The 22,469-nt window shown below is 34.3% G+C and overlaps 1 protein-coding gene across 8 annotated transcripts in view; it reads right to left on the bottom strand.

The window, feature by feature from the left end:
* Positions 1–22,469, bottom strand: part of LOC140153161 (uncharacterized) — a 57,950-nt gene that overhangs the window by 15,436 nt on the left and 20,045 nt on the right. For 3 of the 8 annotated variants that reach the window (XM_072175819.1, XM_072175822.1, XM_072175823.1), the window contains exons 7-17: positions 22,132–22,394; positions 21,522–21,594; positions 20,706–20,851; positions 17,189–17,329; positions 16,403–16,577; positions 13,706–13,822; positions 13,086–13,178; positions 12,663–12,843; positions 9,392–9,505; positions 7,462–8,624; positions 6,401–6,514 (exon numbers count right to left, since the gene is read on the bottom strand). In XM_072175819.1, coding sequence (XP_072031920.1) covers positions 6,401–6,514; positions 7,462–8,624; positions 9,392–9,505; positions 12,663–12,843; positions 13,086–13,178; positions 13,706–13,822; positions 16,403–16,577; positions 17,189–17,329; positions 20,706–20,851; positions 21,522–21,594; positions 22,132–22,394 — 2,580 coding nt within the window. Of the gene's footprint in view, positions 1–173; positions 423–897; positions 1,567–2,686; positions 3,047–3,591; positions 4,302–4,855; positions 5,210–5,588; positions 5,784–6,400; positions 6,515–7,461; positions 8,625–9,391; positions 9,506–12,662; positions 12,844–13,085; positions 13,179–13,705; positions 13,823–16,402; positions 16,578–17,188; positions 17,330–20,705; positions 20,852–21,521; positions 21,595–22,131; positions 22,395–22,469 lie in introns of those variants that run through there. The other 5 variants (XM_072175815.1, XM_072175816.1, XM_072175821.1 and 2 more) reach the window with 4 other exon arrangements.

The following is a 22,469-nucleotide window of genomic DNA, read 5'->3' as shown; positions in this document are numbered from 1 at the left end:
TTCATTTAAAAAAAGCGAGTCAAAAAGTACACTTGACAGCAAGAGATAAGCTTCCCCTAATTGAAATATTCACAACTTAAAGTCAAAAGTCATATTAAGTCAGTACAAAAACATCATTACTATCCATGCAATTATCAACCACCAAGTTGTAAACGTTCTATCCCCCTACTTACTGCTCTTAATTTTTCTCCAAGAACCTCTTTCTCAGCCTCAAGTTGTGACACTTGGGCTTTAAGAGATTCCACCTCTTCCTCACTCGCAGGACCAATGGCATGATCCTTGAGGAACACCATTTCAGTCAAGTCAATATCAGTTTGGGACTCTCCATCAACACTTTGGAGCCTTTTAGCTGCTTCCCATGCTTTATCTGTCATCGCCATTGATTTCAGGGATTTGGACATTTCTTCCGCAAGACTCTCACTCTATATGTGGTGATACATGTTGAAAATAGGGATGGGGGAAGGGTAATAGAATTGGTTAATATGAGAACCAAATTAATTCCAAGTTGGATAGAGAAAACATAAAGCTGTACTTATAACTTTTATGAAAACTTGTATAATGTTTAAAAGTGTATATTCTGAAATGCATTATTTACATTTTTATGTTTTGTGGTGTCTTAATAGGACTATGTCTGAGCCTTCTACCAGTCACAGCATGTCACCACTAATCTGCAGTGCTTTGACATTTGCTTCAAAAAATAAAATGAAATTATAGATCTATAAAGTTCTCCATTTGTGTATAGTAACTCGGATAGTTGATCCTACACAATGGATACTACTCAAATTAGATGTTCAATGATTTGAAGTAATTTTTTCAACCGACTATCATTCCTGAGAAAATCCTGTTAAATTGCGCTAATCTAAAAATTGATCCAACGTTTGAGCAGCATATACTCACATCCTTTAACTTCTGTTCCAAAACTTCCTTCTCCTTAAAATATTTTTCACCGATATCAGTTTGACTAATCCGCTCAGTAATTGGTTTTGCTTCTGTCTGGATTCCCTTAGCCCTTGGTCCATTACCAAACAACCCAGTAAAGAACTTTTGTATGTTGTCAATGGCACCTGTCTCAACCTCCACATTAGCATCAACCACTCCATCCATAGAGGTGTTATTGTCTTGGTTACCCAACAATTTATCTTGACTTGTGCTTGTACCATTATCCATCATCTCCATGGTAACCGTCTGGGTATCTACATCAATACCTCCTTTGTTTCCACCAGAGTGACCACTATGTGGAGGGGCACTTTGCTCCTCTACATGCCTAGTTGCAAGGGTGATTTGTTCATTGATACCGTCAGTCATAGAAGAACTTGGCTCATCATCAGCATCAGTTAGATGAGGAACATCTTCATCCTTGACATCTACATCCTTTACATCAATCATATGAAATGAGTTTTCTGTATCAAATGATTTAACTACAGCAGGCACTTGTTCATCATCAGCTGATGGGCTTTGTTCTGCTACATTCTCAGGAGAACCTTGCTCCTCATCAGTCAAAGATTGAGTGTCTTTTTCCTCCACAGCCTTTGTTCCTTGAGGAGTTTTGAACATGAAAGCTTGAGCCTGAGATATGTGTTAGGAACAAAATATTTGTGCAGAAACAAAAGAAGTGTGAATTTATGAACTCATACATTATTCATGCTTTGGTTAAAAATGATGAAATGTTTCCTGACAAACAGCATGCAGGATTACCCAAACACCAGGAATCAAGAACCAGGAGGTTGGATGACTCCAAACACCAGACATTAGGAACCAGGAAGTTGGATGAATCTAAACACAAAGAATTAGGAACCAGGAAGTTGGATAACTCCAAATATAAGGAAACAGGAACCAGAGTGTTGATGACTCCATAACACCAGGAATTAGGAACCAGGAAGTTGGATGACTTCAAACACCAGGATCCAAACACCCGGAATCCGGAACCAGAAAATTAGATGAATCCAAACATCAGAATTAAGAGCCAGAAAGTTGGATGAATTCAAATAACCGGAATCAGGAACCATCAAGCAGGACTTTGGAGAACTCCAAATGACAGGAATTGGGAACCAAAAAGTAGGAGGTCTCCAAATACCAGGAATCTGGATTCAAAAAGAGGACTCCAAATACCAGGAATTAAAAACCAAAAAGTTGGAGGGCTCCAAATACCAGGAATCAGATAACAAAAAGTTGGAGGGCTCCAAATGACAGGAATGGGAACCACCAAAAAGTAAGAGAACCTCCAAATACCAGGAATCAGGAACCAAAAAGTAGGCCAACTTCATATACCAGGAATTGGAATTCAAAAAGTAGGACTCCTCCAAATCAGAAACTAGAATGAAGAATGTTTAGTGTTGTAATATCAATTTTGATATTGATAAAACAATGGTTTTCTGTCAGCAAATGCTGCAAAATCTGTAAACTTGTTCAGATTATCCCTAAACAACATCTCCAATCTCTCAAGTTTGAATGGTATCACAGAAGGCCAAAACATTCTCATGTTGAGCAGGTTTGTTGTCAAGTAAAAATGGAAGAAATTAGCCAAATGAAGATACAAATGGAATGTACAGAATGGAATACAAATGGAATGGAATGTCCCTCAACTTTGACAACTCAAATATACATTACTCTTATTTCACCAAACTGTGAATAAAGAATAAACCATGAACCAAAGATACCCCAGAACATTCAATCATAAACTACTCACATCTCTGAGCTCATTCTGCAATCTCTTTTTTTCTTCCATCCACTCTCTTTCCATTCTTTTAGCAAGAGCAACCTCTGCATCCAGCAACTCTTCACCCGTTTGCACCTCTGTAGAAATCATAAAACCTTCCATATCATCTGCTTTTTCACTTTCTGCAACTGATTTTTGAAGTTGCTCTTGTTGTAGTAGAGGCATAGTAGATTTTTCAAACTGATTTTATTCAGAATTATATTTCCGGTGAAGGTGCATAAATAAGCAGCAGGTCCCAAAGGAAAGGTAGGCATTAAAATTAAATCATACAAAACTTGGTTAAAAATAAGTTGTGCTTCAATGCAGAGATACCATGCCTCAATGATTTGCACAATAAAAGACACCCAAATATAAAGTTTATTATGTATGCAAGATAAAGACAAATATTTTAAATATCAATTTAGGTTTTATCATGATAATAATGATAATAATATTAAGTGACAATTAGCAAGCTAACACTAACAAAGTAACATCTTTATGCAGTTTTTTCCAGATTGACAGATGACAAAACATAATCCAAATTCACCAAATGGTCCAAGCAGGAAATATGCAAAATAAAAAACCTCATTTGACCCCAGCATGTGAAGCAATTGTTTTCATGAATTTTGAAATGACAAAGAAACAAACAAGAAGCGCACCATGACCCAATTAATCATTGAAAATATGACAAATGTATTGATGCAATGATCCAGTAATTAAAAACATTATAAATTACATTAATTAAAATTATTATTAAGATATACAAGTATGAAACAAGCTTCAACTTAAAATGATTATGAAAAGAAAATGCTGTTAAAATGTATTTATACATACACCCAAATACCAAGTACCCAAATATAAACAAATCAATGAAATAGATGTGATAATGTGTAGTCTGCATGCACATGTATCAGCCACCACACCAACAAAGCAGTCAAAACAGCCAACAATAGTCAAACATCATTCTGCATTCTCCACTTACTGCTTGTAATTTCTCCTCCAGAACCTGTTTTTCCACCTCGAGCTCTTTTACCTTTGCCTTTACTGAACTTATATCATCCCCACTGGTGTCTGTCAAGTTGCCATCCTCCATTCTATCTATAACATCCCCCGGCTGCTCATTCAAAGAGTCATCCAGTAGTGGTTGTTCATCTCGATTTTGGTCCCTTAGAAACGGATTCTGACGTTTTGGCCTTTTGGATGCTCGAAGAGCTGCTAGATGATTTTGGGCAAACAAATCAGCCACTTTGTCTTTAGGAGGTGTCTTACTCTGTAACATCTCTGTGCTCATGGCCTCAAGTTGCTCTTGAACCCCTTCTTGTTCATCTGTCATTGTCTGTGCATCTGCTAATTTGAGCTTCATCTCATCTCTCATTGGCACCTCATTCAAAGCCTGCAAGTCATCATCCGTCATAGTTTCTTGATATACCATCTGAAAAACTTTATCATCAGCAGGATCTGTGAGGCACTCTTTGTCAAACATCTCGATGATTTCAGTTTGTACATATTCATCAAGTCTTTGTAGTCTTCTAGCCTTTTCCCATTCTTTTTCTGTGTATGTCATTGCAAGTATGGTTTTAGTCATTTCATCTGAAAGGGCTTCAGTCTGAGATATCCCATATACATCCAAATGGTAAGCATGAAAAATGTCATGTCAAATTCAAAGTAAGATGTTGTAATGCCAATATTATAGTATGTATATGGAACTCAATGATTAATCTGTTCCCAGAAGAAAATTTTATATTTAGAGAGTTTAAGATTTAAATGTGATCAATCATTACATGGTTTCAATATTGTCTTTTGAAGCAGACCATTGATCTTTATTTGTTTTTATTTATTGATCTATTTGCACTGTAATTTCGCTGCCATGGTGAATCATCACAATCAGATCACATCATCTAGGCCAGCTGCAGCCGAACCTGGCGCAGACCTATCCGCACTTAGATTGTAACATCCACCAATTATCTGTGCAGCTTCCCAAATTCCATTGGGTGAAGGAAGTTTTTGATAACCAAACAACTAATCAAGCAACTGAACATTATTTTTTAAATTTAACTGTTTAAAGCAATTTATCACGAATTCTCTCAAAAAATATTATCATCAAATTTAATTAAACCTAACAACAAATCCTAATTAAAATTTACAGTTAAGTTTACTCACATCCCTCAATTTCTGTTCCAAAATAAATTTCTGCTGAAAATATTTCCCATTGATATCTGTTTGGCTTATTCTCTCTGTGAGTGGTTTAATCTCAGTCTGGATTCCTTTAGCCCTTGGCCCATCTTTAAATAATCCGGTAAAGAACTTCTGGATGTTATCAATAGGTCCTGATTCCACTTCCATTTCTTCATCATCCACTTCTTTATCCAATGTTGTGCTTGTTGTATTATCCACTAATTCAACTCCTTCCGTTTGCGAGTCCTCATCAATAAATTTTCTTTTTTGATGAAAGTTTTCCAAATCGGAAAAGTCTGTCCGTTGTGTGTGTGCTACATCATTGGTTAGTGCTTGTGCCTTGTTTTATATTCATATGTGAGGAAAACATGCAAAGGTGCAAAATTCAACACATTAAATGTAGATCACTAAAGGTCAGAGTTAATTCAATGAAATGAATAAATTAAGATTTATAAAGGTACAGTATTTTTATATAGTCATTAAAAGCAGAATGAGATTGAAATTACCAACTGTGTTCAAGTGAAATTTTCAAAAAATGTGTCAGTTACAAAATCAAAATACTCTGCATATTCGATAGATACAATAATGATATCTATCCACAGTGAAAAGTGACTTCAAATTTTTCCCAAGTGATTATCGTGGTCAATGTAAACAGTAGAAAGGGGAAAAATAGTTACAATGAGTACAATTTCTTTCCAAATATCCCAAAATTACTTACATCTCGAAGGCGCTTTTCCAAGTCTTTCTTCTCCTCCATCAACTCGTCTGTGCTAGGATAAGCCTCATCGGTTTGACTATAAACTGACACCGATTTGGCATGGGGTTCAGCGCCCCCTATTGGCATAGGTCTATTTGTATGTACCTCCTGGGCTACCATAGGTTTAGCTATTGTCTCTACTTGACTAACAGATATCTAATATATTTACGATACATTACGTGATATTCCAGATGGAAAGCAATGGAAAATAAACAATAATTTCCTGTCAATTCAAAACACATCTGAACAAGGGGCTTAATGACATAAGTTGAGCCAGTACAAAATGGCCCCTGTTTTACTTGATAAGATTCATGTCAATGTTGATAAGGTTAATAACATACACTACTAGATTCTTATTGTTGCCACCCCAGAGGTACACTACCATACAGCTACTTCATTGGCACACTAGAGTACCTGTGTGGGTACAAACATTAGAATTACACATATATTACTCCAGATTACCTGTGGGTACTCTAGAGTACCTGCATGGGTACTTTATGTACACACATCAGAATCACACATGCAATACACACACTGGTACTGAACTGGTACTCACAAAGTAGCTGGGCAGCAGTGTACTTCTGAGGTGGCAGCAATAGGAATATGGTAGTGCATTATATAACAACTTATATTATGAGTACAATTATTACAAACATGACAAGTTCATTACACATTTAATGCTCATGGCAAGCAGACACTCTTAGCAGAGCAAAGTCACTTCTATGGCTGGCCAAATGTGACACAAAGCTAGCTACAGAAAACCACAAACTTACCGCTCTCAGTCTATCTTCCATCTCCTCCTTCTCAACGATGAATTCAGACTTTTCATCTTCAAAGTTCTCCTTCAGTCTGTGCATCTGTTCCACATAGTCTCCTTCCATTTCAGTCTAGAAGAGGAATATGATCAACAAATCTGAATGTTCTTTTGCTCTGTCGCTATGTAGAGGAACTACATGTATACTTCTTTATTAAATTATTGATATTGAGGCTTGAATTAATATGGCTGTAAAAGTCATATTAAAATCTGTCATTTCAAGTGCTTTAAATATTATTAATAAATAAATTTTGGATTTATATAGTGCCTTTTTCTAGATCTCGGAGGATTCACAGCGCTGTAATTTTGTTGCCATAGTGAATCATCACAATCAGATCGCATCAACTAGGCCAGTTGCAGCTTTCTGACATATCATGGATTATAATATTTATAATTATCTGCAATCAAACAACAGGTTTGGTAATTGAAACTTGCTGACATGCTTGGGTTGTAAGATCATTTCTATGACTACTTTGTGTTTGGTTTGACAAAAACACAGGTATTTCTAAATGCACAATCAGAAAAGCAAAAGCAAAATACAAAAATGGTAACTCTCTAGTGTGATAGCACTCCTGTAAGATTTTTTTAAGTAACCACATGGAATTCAAGGCTGTTTATAAAGGAAACATTAAAGGATGTCTCCGGCAATCACAACATTATAAATATATGTTAGCAAAATAATTATCAAGCACAAGTCACATGGTTTAATGTAAAACAAACACATTTTGACCATATAAATGAATAAAAACAGCCGGTTCTCAACATGTGATATTCAGAATTCCTGCGGTGAAATTGTCTAGTGCAATGATGTAATGATTATTTGTACTCAAGTGTTGTCAACTTTCATTGTATTACTGGGAATTTTGAATATCGCGTGTTGAAAGATGGCTGTTTTAATTCGTGGTGTTGTGATTGCCGGAGACATCCTTTAAACAAATTAAATATATGTGCAAATGAGACTCAGAATGATTTTCTCTGAAAATGTTCATGCAACAACACACAAAATAAATTACAGCCTACCTTGAGATCTTGTCTAATCTTCTCCTCAACATCCATACGAATTGTGTGCTCCAGATTATCCTTATCCACAGATAAATTCAACTCAAGGGCAGCAAGCTCACGCTGAAATTTCTCTTCCCGATCTTCTCTCTCTTTCCTAAACCTTTCCCTCTCCTTCTGCAATTTCTGATCCCATTCTGATCTCTCCTTTTTATGCTTTTCATTCAGAGCATCTTTTTCCTTTTTGAATTTCTCCGTCATTTCAGCTTTCTCCCTCCTGTGTTTCTCAAAAGCTTCTAGTTTGTCTTTCTTATTTTTATTTACAAGTTCAGCTTTTTCTTTCTGCAATCTCTCAACGATGTCTGACCTTTCATTCTCTTTGCCATTTAAGAGTTCAACTCTCTCCAACTCAAATGCATGATTCATTTCTTCTTTTTCTCTCTCGTGACTTTCTTTCAATTCTTCACGCTCTTTCTTATAACTTTCTTCCATTTCTGCTTTATGTTGATCCAGCAAATTGGTAAAGTCTTGTCTCAACTGCCCTTTGAGTCCAGCTTCACCATTCAGAAAAATTTGCTCCAACTCATGTACCTTTGCATTATAATTCTGTAGTAGTTCAGATTTCTCACTTCCAAACTCACTCTCAAGTTCTCCCTTTTCCTTGACAAAGTCTAATTCTCTTTGTTTCAACTTCATCTCGGCCTCATTTTTCGCTTTCAAAAGGTCCTTTTCAACATCAGATTTTTCCTTCACCAACAGGTTTTCAAGTTCTGTTTTCTCCACAAGAAGCTGTTGTTTAAGTTCAGCAATCCTATTGTCAAGCTCCTTATTATACTTAGCTTCCAATTCATCACGTAAATCGGCTTTTTCTCGAGCAATCTCTTCTTCGCGACTATGCTTCTCACGTTCGTTCTTCTCATGTGTTTCAGTTCTTTCTGACTTGAACTGTCTCTCCAGTTCCTCAACCAGTTTTGCTTGTTCACCTTTAAATTCCACCCGTAGTTTTTCAAACTGATTCCGAGCCTCATCTTTTTTGAGCTCCATTTCCTCTTCAAGTCCAGAAATCTCAATTTTATATTTTTGTTCGATGTCTTTACATTCATGTTCAAACATGATTCTAGCTTCTTCAAGCTCTTTCTTATGATCTTCCTTAAGCTCTGTCATTTCAGCTTCCCATTTCTCTCCTGAAAATATTAAAAACAATAATATTAAAATTGTCAGGATGTTAAACCTTTGCATTGAATTTCTGAATCATGACATTAAACATTAACTTTAAAGCCACATACTGGGATTCACGGTTTCCTAGAAAAAAGCTCAGAGAATAACATGAGTAGGTGTAAATTTCACCTTGCGCACATGGATAATCTAGGACTGCAACTGGTCAGTTAGACCATAGGCCTTCAGTTTTGAAGGCCTATGGTTAGACTCTCACTTCCACATCTGTTTTTTCCACTAATGCCTTTATTTGGAATATCAATACCGAACATGACAGCATATGATAGAATCAACAATACACCAGCATGTTAAGAAACGCTCACAAAGTGAACAATTCAATTTATGTGTGCTGTGCAGAATACTCAGATGATGACATTTTTGGACACATTGTAAAGCCTTAATATTAACATATTGCCTTCATTTTATTTAATTTGTATATTTCATCTTCAGGGTGGAAAGATTATGGATGCATAGGGTACATTTCCTGACATTGGCTTAATTCTTGTAAAGCTGAGGCAATGTATTGATTCGTCATTAATCTCACTCAAACTCACAACAGCACCTTGATACTTGAATTAACAAACTTATTTTTATATACTTAAAATAAACATAAATGTTCACACACCATTAACCACATAGGGGAAAATACAGAACATTCTAAAACAAGCTGGAAAAATGTGTCCTTGTTTTCAGATTCTTTCTTGGGAATTACTCTTTTGAATAATTTATTACTTACTTTCTTCTTCTAGTTTCTTCTTATCTTCTTCTTCATTCGATGTACCATCCCCTCCAGATCTTGCTGGTAATCTCCGCAAATTAGGATCAAGTTCCTCCAGTTCAGACTCATTTTCTATGTACATGAAAGAACAAAATGTAAGTATGAATAGATGTTGTAATCATTGAAGATGGCTATCGATTTAAAACATCAAAGTTGTAATAAAGGAAAGGTTTTAGATACATATAGTGCAATGCTAAGATAGTGTTGATTTTTACATATAGATTAAAAACACATAATGTTCCAAAAACATAAATTGACATATTACTGACAGAACAGTTAAACATCATCAGGTGTTTAGCAGTGCTTAGATAAAATTTACAATCTAATTGACATGTGATTTTAGATCGAGTGTAAGTATAGTGGACTTCCAATCAATTCCTATTGCAGACAATTTAATTATCTTTTAAATGGATAAATTTAATTACTTTTACTTTTACATACTTTTCTTCAGACTAAAATCCTGCTTTTAAAACATTTTTAAGATGATCCCGTATTTTTTCACATCAGATCACTTCTGACCTCATGTCAAGTTTTCTTTTATTTACTTTATTCAGTTCAAGGTCATGAACCATTGGCTGGGAATTCCTTCTCTACACTGACTAAATATTTTAACAAGAGCTAAGACGTGTGTTCAAAAGTGTTTACTCCAACAAAGAAAAAGTTACATTTCAAAAATAGAAACTAAATACAGAACATGTCATGCAATATATTTGTAGATGTGCATGCATATGTTAAACACAGTAAGTTTTTTATCAAATTTCTGACACTAAAAAATTACAATTACTGGTGCGCTTTCCCCAAACAGAGGCCATCTTGGACTCTCCCCCGTTCCCCCAGTCAGAACAAACATCCTGGGCAAACAATGCAAAATTGTATGAATATTGTCCGTTTGTGCCTTATGGCCCTGGAAAAAAATCCTGGTACTACCATTGCCTCTAAAACAACTAGATGCCTCTCTCACTGGGATGACACATGTGCATCCCACAGTACAACAAACACCTTCACAGCCAAAATCCAGTGGCATCAACAGGTTTTCAAAAGTGTGGGGGGGGGGGGCAATTCTTCCAACTGCTCAAATATTTTTGGATTTCTACGCTCTACTGGGACGCTCAACATACTAAGTAAACCCATAATTTCCCCCTGACTGGGTGCATTTCGCCCCAACTTACACCACTGCCATAATCTGCAATACAGGGTTTGATACATGGTCCAGTGAATGCAAATTTTGTATCACATAAAGTTCTACAACACAAGACTTTTTTATGCCATGCAACATTTACTTTACATAGAATAAACACATCAATAATATGGCATGCAGAAGAGACCACAAGTATTACCAGATCTAGTAAAAACATCAGATGACCCTTCACAGAAAATTCCATTGGTGAGTTTAGAGCAAACAATAAAAAGTGTAAGTTATTCTATTGATTGTAGAAAAAAATGGCAAAATTTTATTTCATCAACAGATAATAATGTATTATATCAACTTATTTCTATGGCAACACATTTTCATGGACTGATAAGATTCTGGCTTTCAGCCCACACCACTGTGTCCCCTATGATACTGTGAACCTTCTATCTTCCACTAACCATATATGGGGCTATTGAGATTACAATATCCACATTCAGTGATATAATTAAGCACAATGAAACACTTTTTGATGAACTCTATTTTAAGAAATGGTAAACATGCAAGAGCTGCTTTTTGAAAATTTTATGTTTTTAAACAATAGTGATAGTTACACAGCCGTGACGTTAGTTACCCAATGTATATATGGTATTTTTTTATTTGGGGTCAAAGGTCATTAAGGGGGTCACTTCCGGTATATAACGAAATACCTTTAAAATGCATCTTCTCCCACAAATTACGTAGGACAGTGATGCCACTTGCACACATGCATTGTTATTACCCAGTGTCTATGGGTGTACACAGATTTGGGGTCAAAGGTCATTAAGGGTCACTTCCGGTATAAAACGAAATAACTTCAAAAAACTTTATCAGCCAAGAAAAATATAGCACAGAGACGGTACATTCACACATGAATTGATATTACTCAGTGTATACGTGGTATTTTTTATTTGGGGTAAAAGGTCATTAAGGGGTCACTTCCGGTCTGAGACAAAAAACCTTCAAAATGCCCCTTCTGCCAAAAATAACATGGCGAAGTTATGCCACGTGCACACATACATTGACATTAGCCAATGTCTATAGGGGTTTCATATATTTTGGGGTCAAAGGTCATTAAGGGGTCACAACACGGCTGTGTTTGTGGTCTTAGACCACAGCTAAGGGGCCGTCCATAATTTTTGCCATTTTAAGTTATGCACAAAGCGTGCGTAAGAGGGGGGGAGGGGGTAAAAATTTTGGGCATGTGTGCATAAGAAAAATGGCGATTTATTTGAGCAATAAAAAAATATGAAAGTGTAAAATAATGGTATTTTCCCAACATTTTATTCATAGTTAATAACCTAAGAAAATTTTAATGAAATTGTTTAACAAATTCTATAATAATTATACCAATAGTGATTTTTTCTTTAACGTTTTATTTCGAGTCTATTATGCACAGCAGTCCTATATATATACATTTTGCATGCCATAAGGAATGAATGGTGTTAAACTTTATCTGAAAGTTTATCTGATATGAAGAAAAAAAAAAAGTTGCAAGGAGACCTTTACACCATTCCTACAGTTTAATTTTCATTTGTATAGTAGGTACTCCTGCACCAAAGTTGCATCGTATACGCCCGCACTAAGGTATCCACATAGTATTTGGATCAGTAGTAGGGCCCTACTCATGGCAAAATTTTCGCCATTTTATTTGTGCATAACTCGAGGGGGGTAAAAAGTTATGCACGCTTTGTGCGTAAGTGAAAATGGCGAAAATTATGGATGGCCCCTAAGTCTAGTTTAACTTAAAATGGTGATCGCACAATAAATTTAGTCTTTGGCGAAAAATCTCTTTGCACCACATCCACATGTTTTAAAAGGTTTAAAGGTTCGGATTAGGGTTAGGATCTAGGTTTAGGGGTTAGTGTTACTATTAATGCTAGGGTGCAAAGGGGTATTCCAAGTTATTTGAAGGCAATTACGCTTGTTTTCAAATAATTTGGAACACAATGATTTCAAATAATTTGTGGATAACAGAGCTTTGATTTGCCTCTATTACATTTCCTTTGTACTGTGCGGAACCTGACTTATGAACTATGCCTGTGTGTATTTTAGACTCACCTGATGATGAAAGTCGTCTCTGTACGTTAGGCTTATTGACATAATCTGACAGTACTGATCCAATCCTGCCAGGTTTACTAGCATGAATCTTGGAGGCTCTCCTACGGGTCTTCCTCTCTGTGCCCTGGTTCTTCAACAGGTCATTTTCCTGAGTTAATTCATCCATTTTGTCTTGCAATAACTGTAAAAAGCAAACATACTTCAGCTTTACGTCCCATTATCTTGGTTAGCAATCAGCCAGATTAACTCTTTTTAGTCATTGTAGACTTGTAATTTACATGATTAAAAACAAAGATATTGGATATTTTATGAAACATCACATATAATGGGGTCACAAATGCACATGCAAGACTTAGATTTTAATCACTTGATGACACTGTTGCATAAAAATTAAATTTAAGCTTAACATACAATGACACCTACCCTGATTTTCTCCTGATATTCCTTGATATTAGACTCAAAGTATTCCTCTTGTTGCTTAGAAACCTTTTCACGATTTGATTCAAGATCTGCAAGCTGTGTAGTAAAATAAAGAAATAAAGAAATGAATACACATTGTGTTTATTTGCACTTTATGTTTAATATCTGTATACAATGAATGTACTTTTTATGGTAATAATAATCCTAGTTAACATATATTTGAAGCACAAAATAACATCATTGTGAGAACACAAATGTTAAATTGCACATCATACATAATTTGTAATATTTTCTGGAAATTTCACAATGTTTCATATCTAATATTAGCATAAATGTAATGATACTACTGCAGACTTCAAACCAGGCAAACTAATGACAAATGCTTAAAAATTCCAAATATATTCAGGCATGAAAATGCCTAGCATGAAAATAGCCTGAAACTTGAGGAAAACCCGCAAAGGCAAGTGAATTCCTGCTAATGAGGCCTAAAATGGACTAAAAAAATAAAAACATTGTAAATTCTGACAACAAATTAGCATGAATTCAGCACATTTTCATGCCTGTATATTTAAGGCAAGAAAGAATAATAATGAAACAATCATTATCCTCCTGTTATTTCTTACCCTCTCCTCCAGTTCTTGGAATCCTTCTAGATCTCTTTGTTGTTTTTGTATTGTTTTCTCATTTTCAATTAGTCTCTCTGTAGCTTCCACTAATTCTTCTTCTAACCTTCCATTCTCCTGAAATAACATATAAACAATTATGTTATGAATTTAGAATTATAAATTTCACTCAATTTGAGAATCAAATTTCTTCATGAGACAAATGCATAATGCATTGATCAATTTGCAAATAATAAGGAAACCAAGAAATAATTAGCATGTACGTTAGGCAACAGAAACAAATTAGTTTGATCTTTCGATCAACCATCGATGCTTGGTCGATCCTAATTTTTTATGAAATCAATTAATTTACTATTGTTAATTGTGATAACATACTAATCTAGACCTGCAGCAATATTGACCAATATAATTTTAGCATTAATTTTGATTAATTAGTTGATAGTTCATTAATAACAAACATCCAAGCAGCATCGACGGTCGATCCAAAGATCAAACAAATTTGTTTCTGGTGCCTTACCAGTAAGAGAGCAAAGTAAAACCAATCCATGCATAATTCTTATTGTGTTCTACAAATATCACCTTCTACTTTCATTCCATGTTTTTCTTCAAATATCTAGACTTTTATTTTAAAGCAGACAAAAGCTAAGGTTGTTTACATTCTACTCAAACTAGATAGGAATTCTGCTAACACACTACACGGCACGTTTAGAGTACAGTATGAAACCCAAAATTGTACATAAAGGAAAACCGGAACCCCTCTCTCAATTTGTCTACCATACCAACTATTCACCAGCTATTCAAATGTAGGTTTTATAACAAATAGCAAAATAATACACCAATGAAATAAAATTTTTTGACATAATTTCATCACCCATTGAGTAATTTAAATTCATACACCAGAAAACAGGTGCATGATTATAAAGAATGAAGACATGCTCAGTAAGACAACAAATATTAGATGTACCAATGAAACTATAGTTTGAATAACATACCTTCTTCAATACCTGTCGTTGAAAATGAATTTTAAATAAAATAACAAAAGTTGGGCCATCAAAACCTGAGTAATCATCATTTTATATGTAATAAATGAACTCCCATCCCTGTTGTATTTTCATTAAATGCAAAGTGCACATTTTAAGACACAAACATTGAAAATAATTATTTAACATATTTATTAAATTGATACAGTAACTCTAAATCATTTACTAGTTGAGATAGGGCATTTTTGATTACTTGGCTATCACACATATACAAACACACAGAAATAGCCCACTGGCACAAAAATGTGTTTTTCATCCTTGTTTGATGTAAATTACCCCCACACACTATTCCCCATTCCAAAAAAAATACAGAACTAATTTTTTGGGATTAAAAAAATATTATCCTGTTTTGCCAAATGAAACACAGCTAAATCCTAATCCTTTAGTTAGTCCTGGCAATAAAAGTCAAATTTTAATTAATATTTGGAAATATGGGCCAAAAACATGTGTTTTTAGGGTGTTTTTCGTATGCTGTGACAATCAGGCCCAAAGACTTGTACCAAGACTAATTTCAGTTTATGCCGTCTAATTTTTGGAAAAGACATGTTTCATTCCGATAACCGATAATTTAATTAGAGAAACACAAAAAGTGAAAATTATAGCAACATTTCGCATATACTCAAGATTTTGAATGCTTAGACTTGTTCCAAGTCTTTGATTTTTGTGACTCGATTGTCAGAAAATATGTCGAAAATGCATGTTTTTGGATATTTTTTCAAGAAATTAGTAAAATAGTGAATTTTTTCTTTTATTGCCAGTTAGAACTAACTAAAGGATTAGGATTGGGCTGTTTTTCATTTGGCAGAACTTGATAATATTTTTTTAATCCCAAAAAATTAGTGCTGTATTTTTCTGGAATAGGGAGTAAATACCACAATGGTGTTAAATGAAGTGTAATTACACATAATTACAGCTATTTGAAGGTCACACCCGTACAATAGATATATATAGGCTAATATCGTCACACTGTACAATATACTTTATTCATATGTGACAGACATATAGATTTATTATTAACTACTGTGATGTGTATATTTATTATCAATATAAATTGTTCATTCTATTTTTAGGATGAATGTTCAAAAATATCAGAAATCCAGATTTTGAGTATGCATGATGTTATGAAAAAAACCAAAAATTAGTCCTAATTGCACATCAGGTACCACTTAATGCATTCTTCATGAGCCTTGGCTTGATATAATATTTGCAGACTAAAACTTGCATGATTATTAAATTTCCTTTTCAGCATTTATCACAAAAAAGTCAGTTATGGGGAATAGTTGGGGGTATTTGGGTCCATACCAACAACGCAAGGAAACAAACGAAAACAGTTGTGTTTGATAAATACAAGTTTGTGTCGCTCTTTCGAAACACAATCAGTACACTGCACAATGAAGCATTTCAAAACGCGCCTAGTCTGTTAGTGTCGCACACAAGCAGTGATAAGTTCTAAATGCACTCTGAGCAAAACACAAATGCCCCAACTTATTCCCTGCATGGCTAAATAAAGATGGCAGTGAGTCCAAATTCTCCTTCTCTATTTATGTGGTATTTATGCATCTTACTTATGTGCCTCTCAAAAATTTAAATGATTGACAATAACTCACATAATCACTCACAAACTATGACTAATTACCGAGTTGTTAGAAATACTGACCTTTTGAAGTAGTAGTATCTTTTCCTTGCCTAAAGCATCCTCTGCTTTCCACTGTTCAATTTCCTTCTCTAGACTCTCTCTCACACCTAGTTCTTCTGTGGTAAGACTTTCTCGCTCTTTTTCTATCTGTGCTTGAAGAGAAATGATCTTATCCTGATACTGTTCCTCTAAGGCTCTGTATGCAACATAAAAAAGAAACAAAAAGCCTTGTTAACACTGGAAAAAGGTTGCAATTTACCGCAAGCACTTTATTCTTAAAACTATGTGAAAATTTACTTACTTGTTCAGCAGATGTTCTGTGGTTAGCCCAACAGCGTCATTATTGTGTGTTCTGACGAAACAGCACATTGTCATCTATGACCTCAAATTTAGTGCTTACAAGTTAATCCGCACCCACTGAACAAGATTTACCCATAATTTGATACAAAGCATGACATGACCCAGTTTAGTCAATCCGGCAAAAATGACCACATTTATGTGACACTTTGGTTGAATATCTTATTTTAGTTAAAACTGCTATATGCCCTACTATTGTCTCTAAAATGCATCCCAAACATTTTGCATTAACACCCAGAGGGTGATTATTAGAGGTCATTTGGACTCATCAATTTTCCATCAAACAACATCATTTTCATAGGAATTTCACAGGAATTCCGAATATCAACATGTAATTTCTGATTTGATTTGATATTTTGTAAACGATACTTTGATATATTTTTATATGTTATGCAAGAAGCATTTAAAAGAGAATTCATGAGGTATATCGAAAACATTTTGAGGACTTACTGGAGTTGTTTTTCATTTTGTCTGAGTATATTATTGTGTCTGTCATCTACTTCTTGAGCTAATTTGGTGTTCCTATGATTAGCTTCTGTTATGTCATCTTTTAAATGATCTCGTTCATCTGTCACTATGTCTAGCTGTGATCTGAAAAAATAACAAAATGTGCATACATGTATAATGTATAAAATATTAAATTCATAATGGATCACTATCATGACTTTAAAAACAAAAGCAACTATTACCCACCAATAGTAAAACATAAGAAGTACATCATACTAGACATAAAAGTAAGCTCTGGTCCCTGGAACGTATGAAGCTTCATGCATCCACCTTTATGCATTATTATGTTTTGATGAATCCAAATGTGTGAAAATATTGGATCCAAAACATAATAATGATAAAATTGGATGATTTACATCCAATATTTATTGGTCTTGCTATGAGTCTTAATATATTGGACTCGACTACGTCTCGTCCAATATTTCATAGCTCGACCAATAAATATGGGCTCAATCGATCCAATTTTATATCACACTTCTTCCCCACTTTTGCATTATTGAGTCCAACACATTTGTAATTCCCATTTCTAAACAAAGTTTAAATGAGTTTTTGACACTCTGGATGGGATTCTAGAAATAAAATTATAGACTCTCCACCAATTTGATATGGTATAACTCAGTCAGTCATATTATCACAAAATTTGGATATGTATTGATATAATTATTGATGAATATAGACCACTAGCATAGTATGCTTGATATACTAGCGAGCAATGCCTTTGGTTAAAATTATTATAAACATGTAAATAAATTTTCTATTTGACTTCAAAAATGAGAATCTTATTTGCATAACAAAATATCAGCTGCTGTTTTTTAAATATGATTTAAATTATGATCAGCTAGAATTATTTTTGTATGTAATTTCTAAGTGGTACTTTCCATCCTCTCTAATATGTAAAACAGTTACAATTCAACATTTGTTTGTACTCCTTTGATGAGACAAAAATATAAATTGCATACATAAGTGATGCAAGCTATTTAATTTATATATAAAAATGTATTTGACATACCACTAACACACTTATGCTTCAAAAGAAAGTACTTCTAAGTTATTTAAGAGTATATGATTTTAAATCAAGTTTCAAAGAATATGTCAGCCAATATACCAACTTAGTTGCAGAAGCTGATGTTCTTATACAAAAAAAATGAACATTAGTCATCGATTTGAAACTTAACACTGCAACACTGTTTTCTTTAGTTTGAATGATTAAACTAATTGGAATTGCTATGCTTGCATCTGTTACTACGTGCACACATGTGCAGGCTTTAGGTGTGCGAACTTGGTAAATTACTTGAAGCTAGTAACCAAATGAAAACACTGATAATTAAATATGAAGCCTTACCTTTCTTAAATTAATTCATCGTGATAGAGAACAATATTACATCCAAAAAATGCTATTTGCTGTGACTATTTTATATGAAAAACCAACTTCTGTATCTAATTCTAAGTGATATCCATATTCTATTCACAGTGTTCTGCAGTATTTTATGACAGTCATGCCACCGACACTAGTGTGTTTGTGTGCAGGCATCAACATTGTTTAAAATAAATCAATACTTAAGCAACAGGGACTGCTTCGCAAAATGTATTGCCATTTTTGCAGATCTGGACTTACTTTTTAAGCTTTAAAACTTCAAACACACCAATTCATTTTACATATACTTTGAATGCACAGGGTGCAATGTGTTATTATACATACGAAATCATAAAGTGCATTAAACATAAAATACCCCATCAAACATTAGATCGCAGACTTTTTATAGGTAAAGATTGTTTTTAGGTCATCCCTATAATAAATCTCTGCCAGCGTGGGAAAATTGCAAGGTGCTGCACCTGGTTGATATGTAAATGATATGCAATGCCTGATGGTATTTGCTGTGAGTAAAATTGTAGCATTTGATAACATTTATACTAATGACTTGATAATCAGAAATGTAATTGCTGGAATACGACTAATGTGTTGCAATCTGTGTTTTATGAGTCTATTGTTGTCGAGGTACCTAAAATTGGAAAAGTAATATGTACTCCTAATTCTAGATATAACAGCACAGTTATTTTGAAATAAAAGTGCAAATAAAAATAACAGCACAGTTATTTTGAAATAAAAGTGCAAATAAAAATAAAGAGTGAAAAAGAGAAGAAAAATCAAGAGCGACCACAAGAGAGCTGAGAGCGAGACATAAGGAGATCAAGAAAGACAGTCAGATGGAGTCAAAGACAGATAAACAGATATGAACAGATGAGAGTAAGACAGAGACAGATGGACTGGACATAATGAGCAATGAAGAGTCAGTGACATAAAGACAACAGAGACAGAAAGACAACATAGAGACAGAGACAGAAAGACAACATAGAGACAGAATGATAACACAGAGATAAAGACATAAAGAAAAGATTGATATAGAGACAGTAAGGAGAACACTGAGATAGAGACATAAAGATAATACAGAGACATAAAGAAAACACAGAGACATAGACATAAAGACAACACAGAGACAAAATAACACAGAGACAAAGACTTAAAGAAAAGATTGATATAGAGACAGTAAGGAGAACACTGAGATAGAGACATAAAGATAATACAGAGACATAAAGAAAACACAGAGACATAGACATAAAGACAACACAGAGACAAAATAACACAGAGACAAAGACATAAAGAAAAGATTGATATAGAGACAGTAAGGAGAACACTGAGATAGAGACATAAAGATAATACAGAGACATAAAGAAAACACAGAGACATAGACATAAAGACAACACAGAGACAAAATAACACAGAGACAAAGACATAAAGAAAAGATTGATATAGAGACAGTAAGGAGAACACTGAGATAGAGACATAAAGATAATACAGAGACATAAAGAAAACACAGAGACATAGACATAAAAACAACAGAGACAGAACAATAACACAAAGACAAAGACATAAAGACAAGATTGATATAGAGACAGTAAGGACAACACTGAGATAGAAACATAAAGATAATACAGAGACAAAGAAAACACAGAGACATAGACATAAAGACAACACAGAGACAGAATGATAACACAGAGACAAAGACATAAAGACAAGATTGATATAGAGACAGAAGGACAACACTGAGATAGAAACATAAAGATAATACAGAGACAAATAAAACTCAGAGACATAGACATAAAGACAACACAGAGATAGAACAATAACACAGAGACAAAGACATGATTGATATAGAGACAGAAGGTCAACACTGAGATAGAGACATAAAGATAATACACAGACATAAAGAAAACACAGAGACATAGACATAAAGACAACACAGAGACAGAACAATAACACAGAGACATAAAGATAATATAGAGACATATAGACAATACCCAACACAGATACAGAGATATAAAGACAACACAGATACAGAGACAGAAAGACAAGACAGAGACAAGATATCCCTAATCCTGAAGCTGATATACTGTTACTTACCTGATATATTTGAGTTCTCCCTGATATGTTGCCAAGGCAACCTGATACACGCCATCATCATCTCCTTTAGCCAATAATATATTCTCCAACCTTGATGATAGATCCTGAAGATTTACTTTACCTGCCTCCATGTTAATATCCAAGATCTGATCAAAACAAAAATGACAGAATTATATACATCCTTTCCATTTTGTAGAATTACATGACCTTTTGACTGTCAGTTTTAGTGTCTCTGTCATACCAAGGCTAAAGGTCTTGACAATCACTTTATAATGTGGCATTGATGACATCATAATGTTACATATCTTAACCAAAAATTGTCAAAGAAGTTACCTTGATCTGATTTATGTTTCATATCATCACTTTATATAATACAGGGCTCAGTGCAACACTGCCTAATACCTGTTTTTGTCACTTTGAGAAAATTGCGCTTGAAGAATTCTTGCCTCGAATGCCCAGAAAGCCCATTACTTTCCGAAAATGTAGGTACCAAAAGTTAGATGAGGCACAATTGCATTGAGCCCTCATAATCATCACATAATGATGAGAAGGGATCCATTTGTTGTTAAATTCAGCAGTTGAATTTACATAGAATCTTAATAAAATCTGACATTTTAGTGGTTAGAAGGTAAAAATATAATTTTTGTAAATCAGAGAGATTTCATGATGAATAGTTATATTCTCATTGGCAGCTTAACTGTTTCAAGCGAATCCTAACTGTTTATACTACCAGCATAGACTAATTACACCATTTCTGGTTTGGATATTGCTATTTTTGTTGCTTCAATCTACTTAATAATATAAAAAATTCCATACCTCCATAATTTCGGCGGGATTGTCAATGCCCTCTCGCTCCAACTGCTCTTCTATGTCTTCAGGCCTTGCATACCTGGAAAACAATTCATAAATATACATTTGGCTTATTTGTTGCAGTAGCATGTAGTGGAAGTTAACTTCAAGCCTAATAATAATGCAACTGAAACTATTTAATATTGTCACAGTATTCAATACATTTATACAGGTAGTATTTTATAGGTAGTATTAATATCCAAAGAATCCACTCGGGTGTAAAACAATAAACAGTCACCCACAATTCTCAACTTGCTTTACTAACACCAAGCAAAGCATTTTTTTCATTACAAGTGCCTGAAAACTTTTCTGTTGTTGCCTTTATGCACTATAAAAACACATTGTTATTAATAAGAACACAGTCAAACTGAGGGGAAAAAAGACCAAAAAAAGAAACAAGTTTGTTTCCAGAATGTGTCCTGAAAACCAAGATGGTTTTGTGTGTGTGTGTTTTTAAATTTTTTTTATGGTAACATATGCCTCAAATCACTCAAATCAGACGTATCACCTCAGTCTAATAACAGGAAACAAACTTTATTTTCATTTTTTATTTTAGACTAATATTAAACAAACTTACCCTAAATTGTTAGGATCTAACATTGAAAACAGCTTACTAGACTGACTGACTAAGATGGAAGGTGTCGTTGTTCTCTGATACGGATCATCCATTGAACTCCCTGCTAACCGCCTTAGGTTAGCTCTCTGTGCTGGTGACATACCAATTGGTATTGGGGTGGGTGTGGCACTAGCTGTGTGGCTGAATAAACCCCGTAAGAATTCATCAAAGCCAACTCGGCCATCTTTATCTTCATCTAGTTTCACAAAAAGATTGTCCAGTTCCTATTCATAAATACAATTAAAAAAAGAAAACAAACAATGTGTTACGATTAGTTCTTAAAACAAGATTGAACAGAA

This window comes from Amphiura filiformis, chromosome 5, assembly GCF_039555335.1.
Source record: "Amphiura filiformis chromosome 5, Afil_fr2py, whole genome shotgun sequence".
In the NCBI taxonomy this organism is placed as follows: domain Eukaryota; kingdom Metazoa; phylum Echinodermata; class Ophiuroidea; order Amphilepidida; family Amphiuridae; genus Amphiura; species Amphiura filiformis.
Note: the sequence above shows the minus strand (reverse complement) of the source record. Positions and strands in the feature narration are given on the sequence as shown.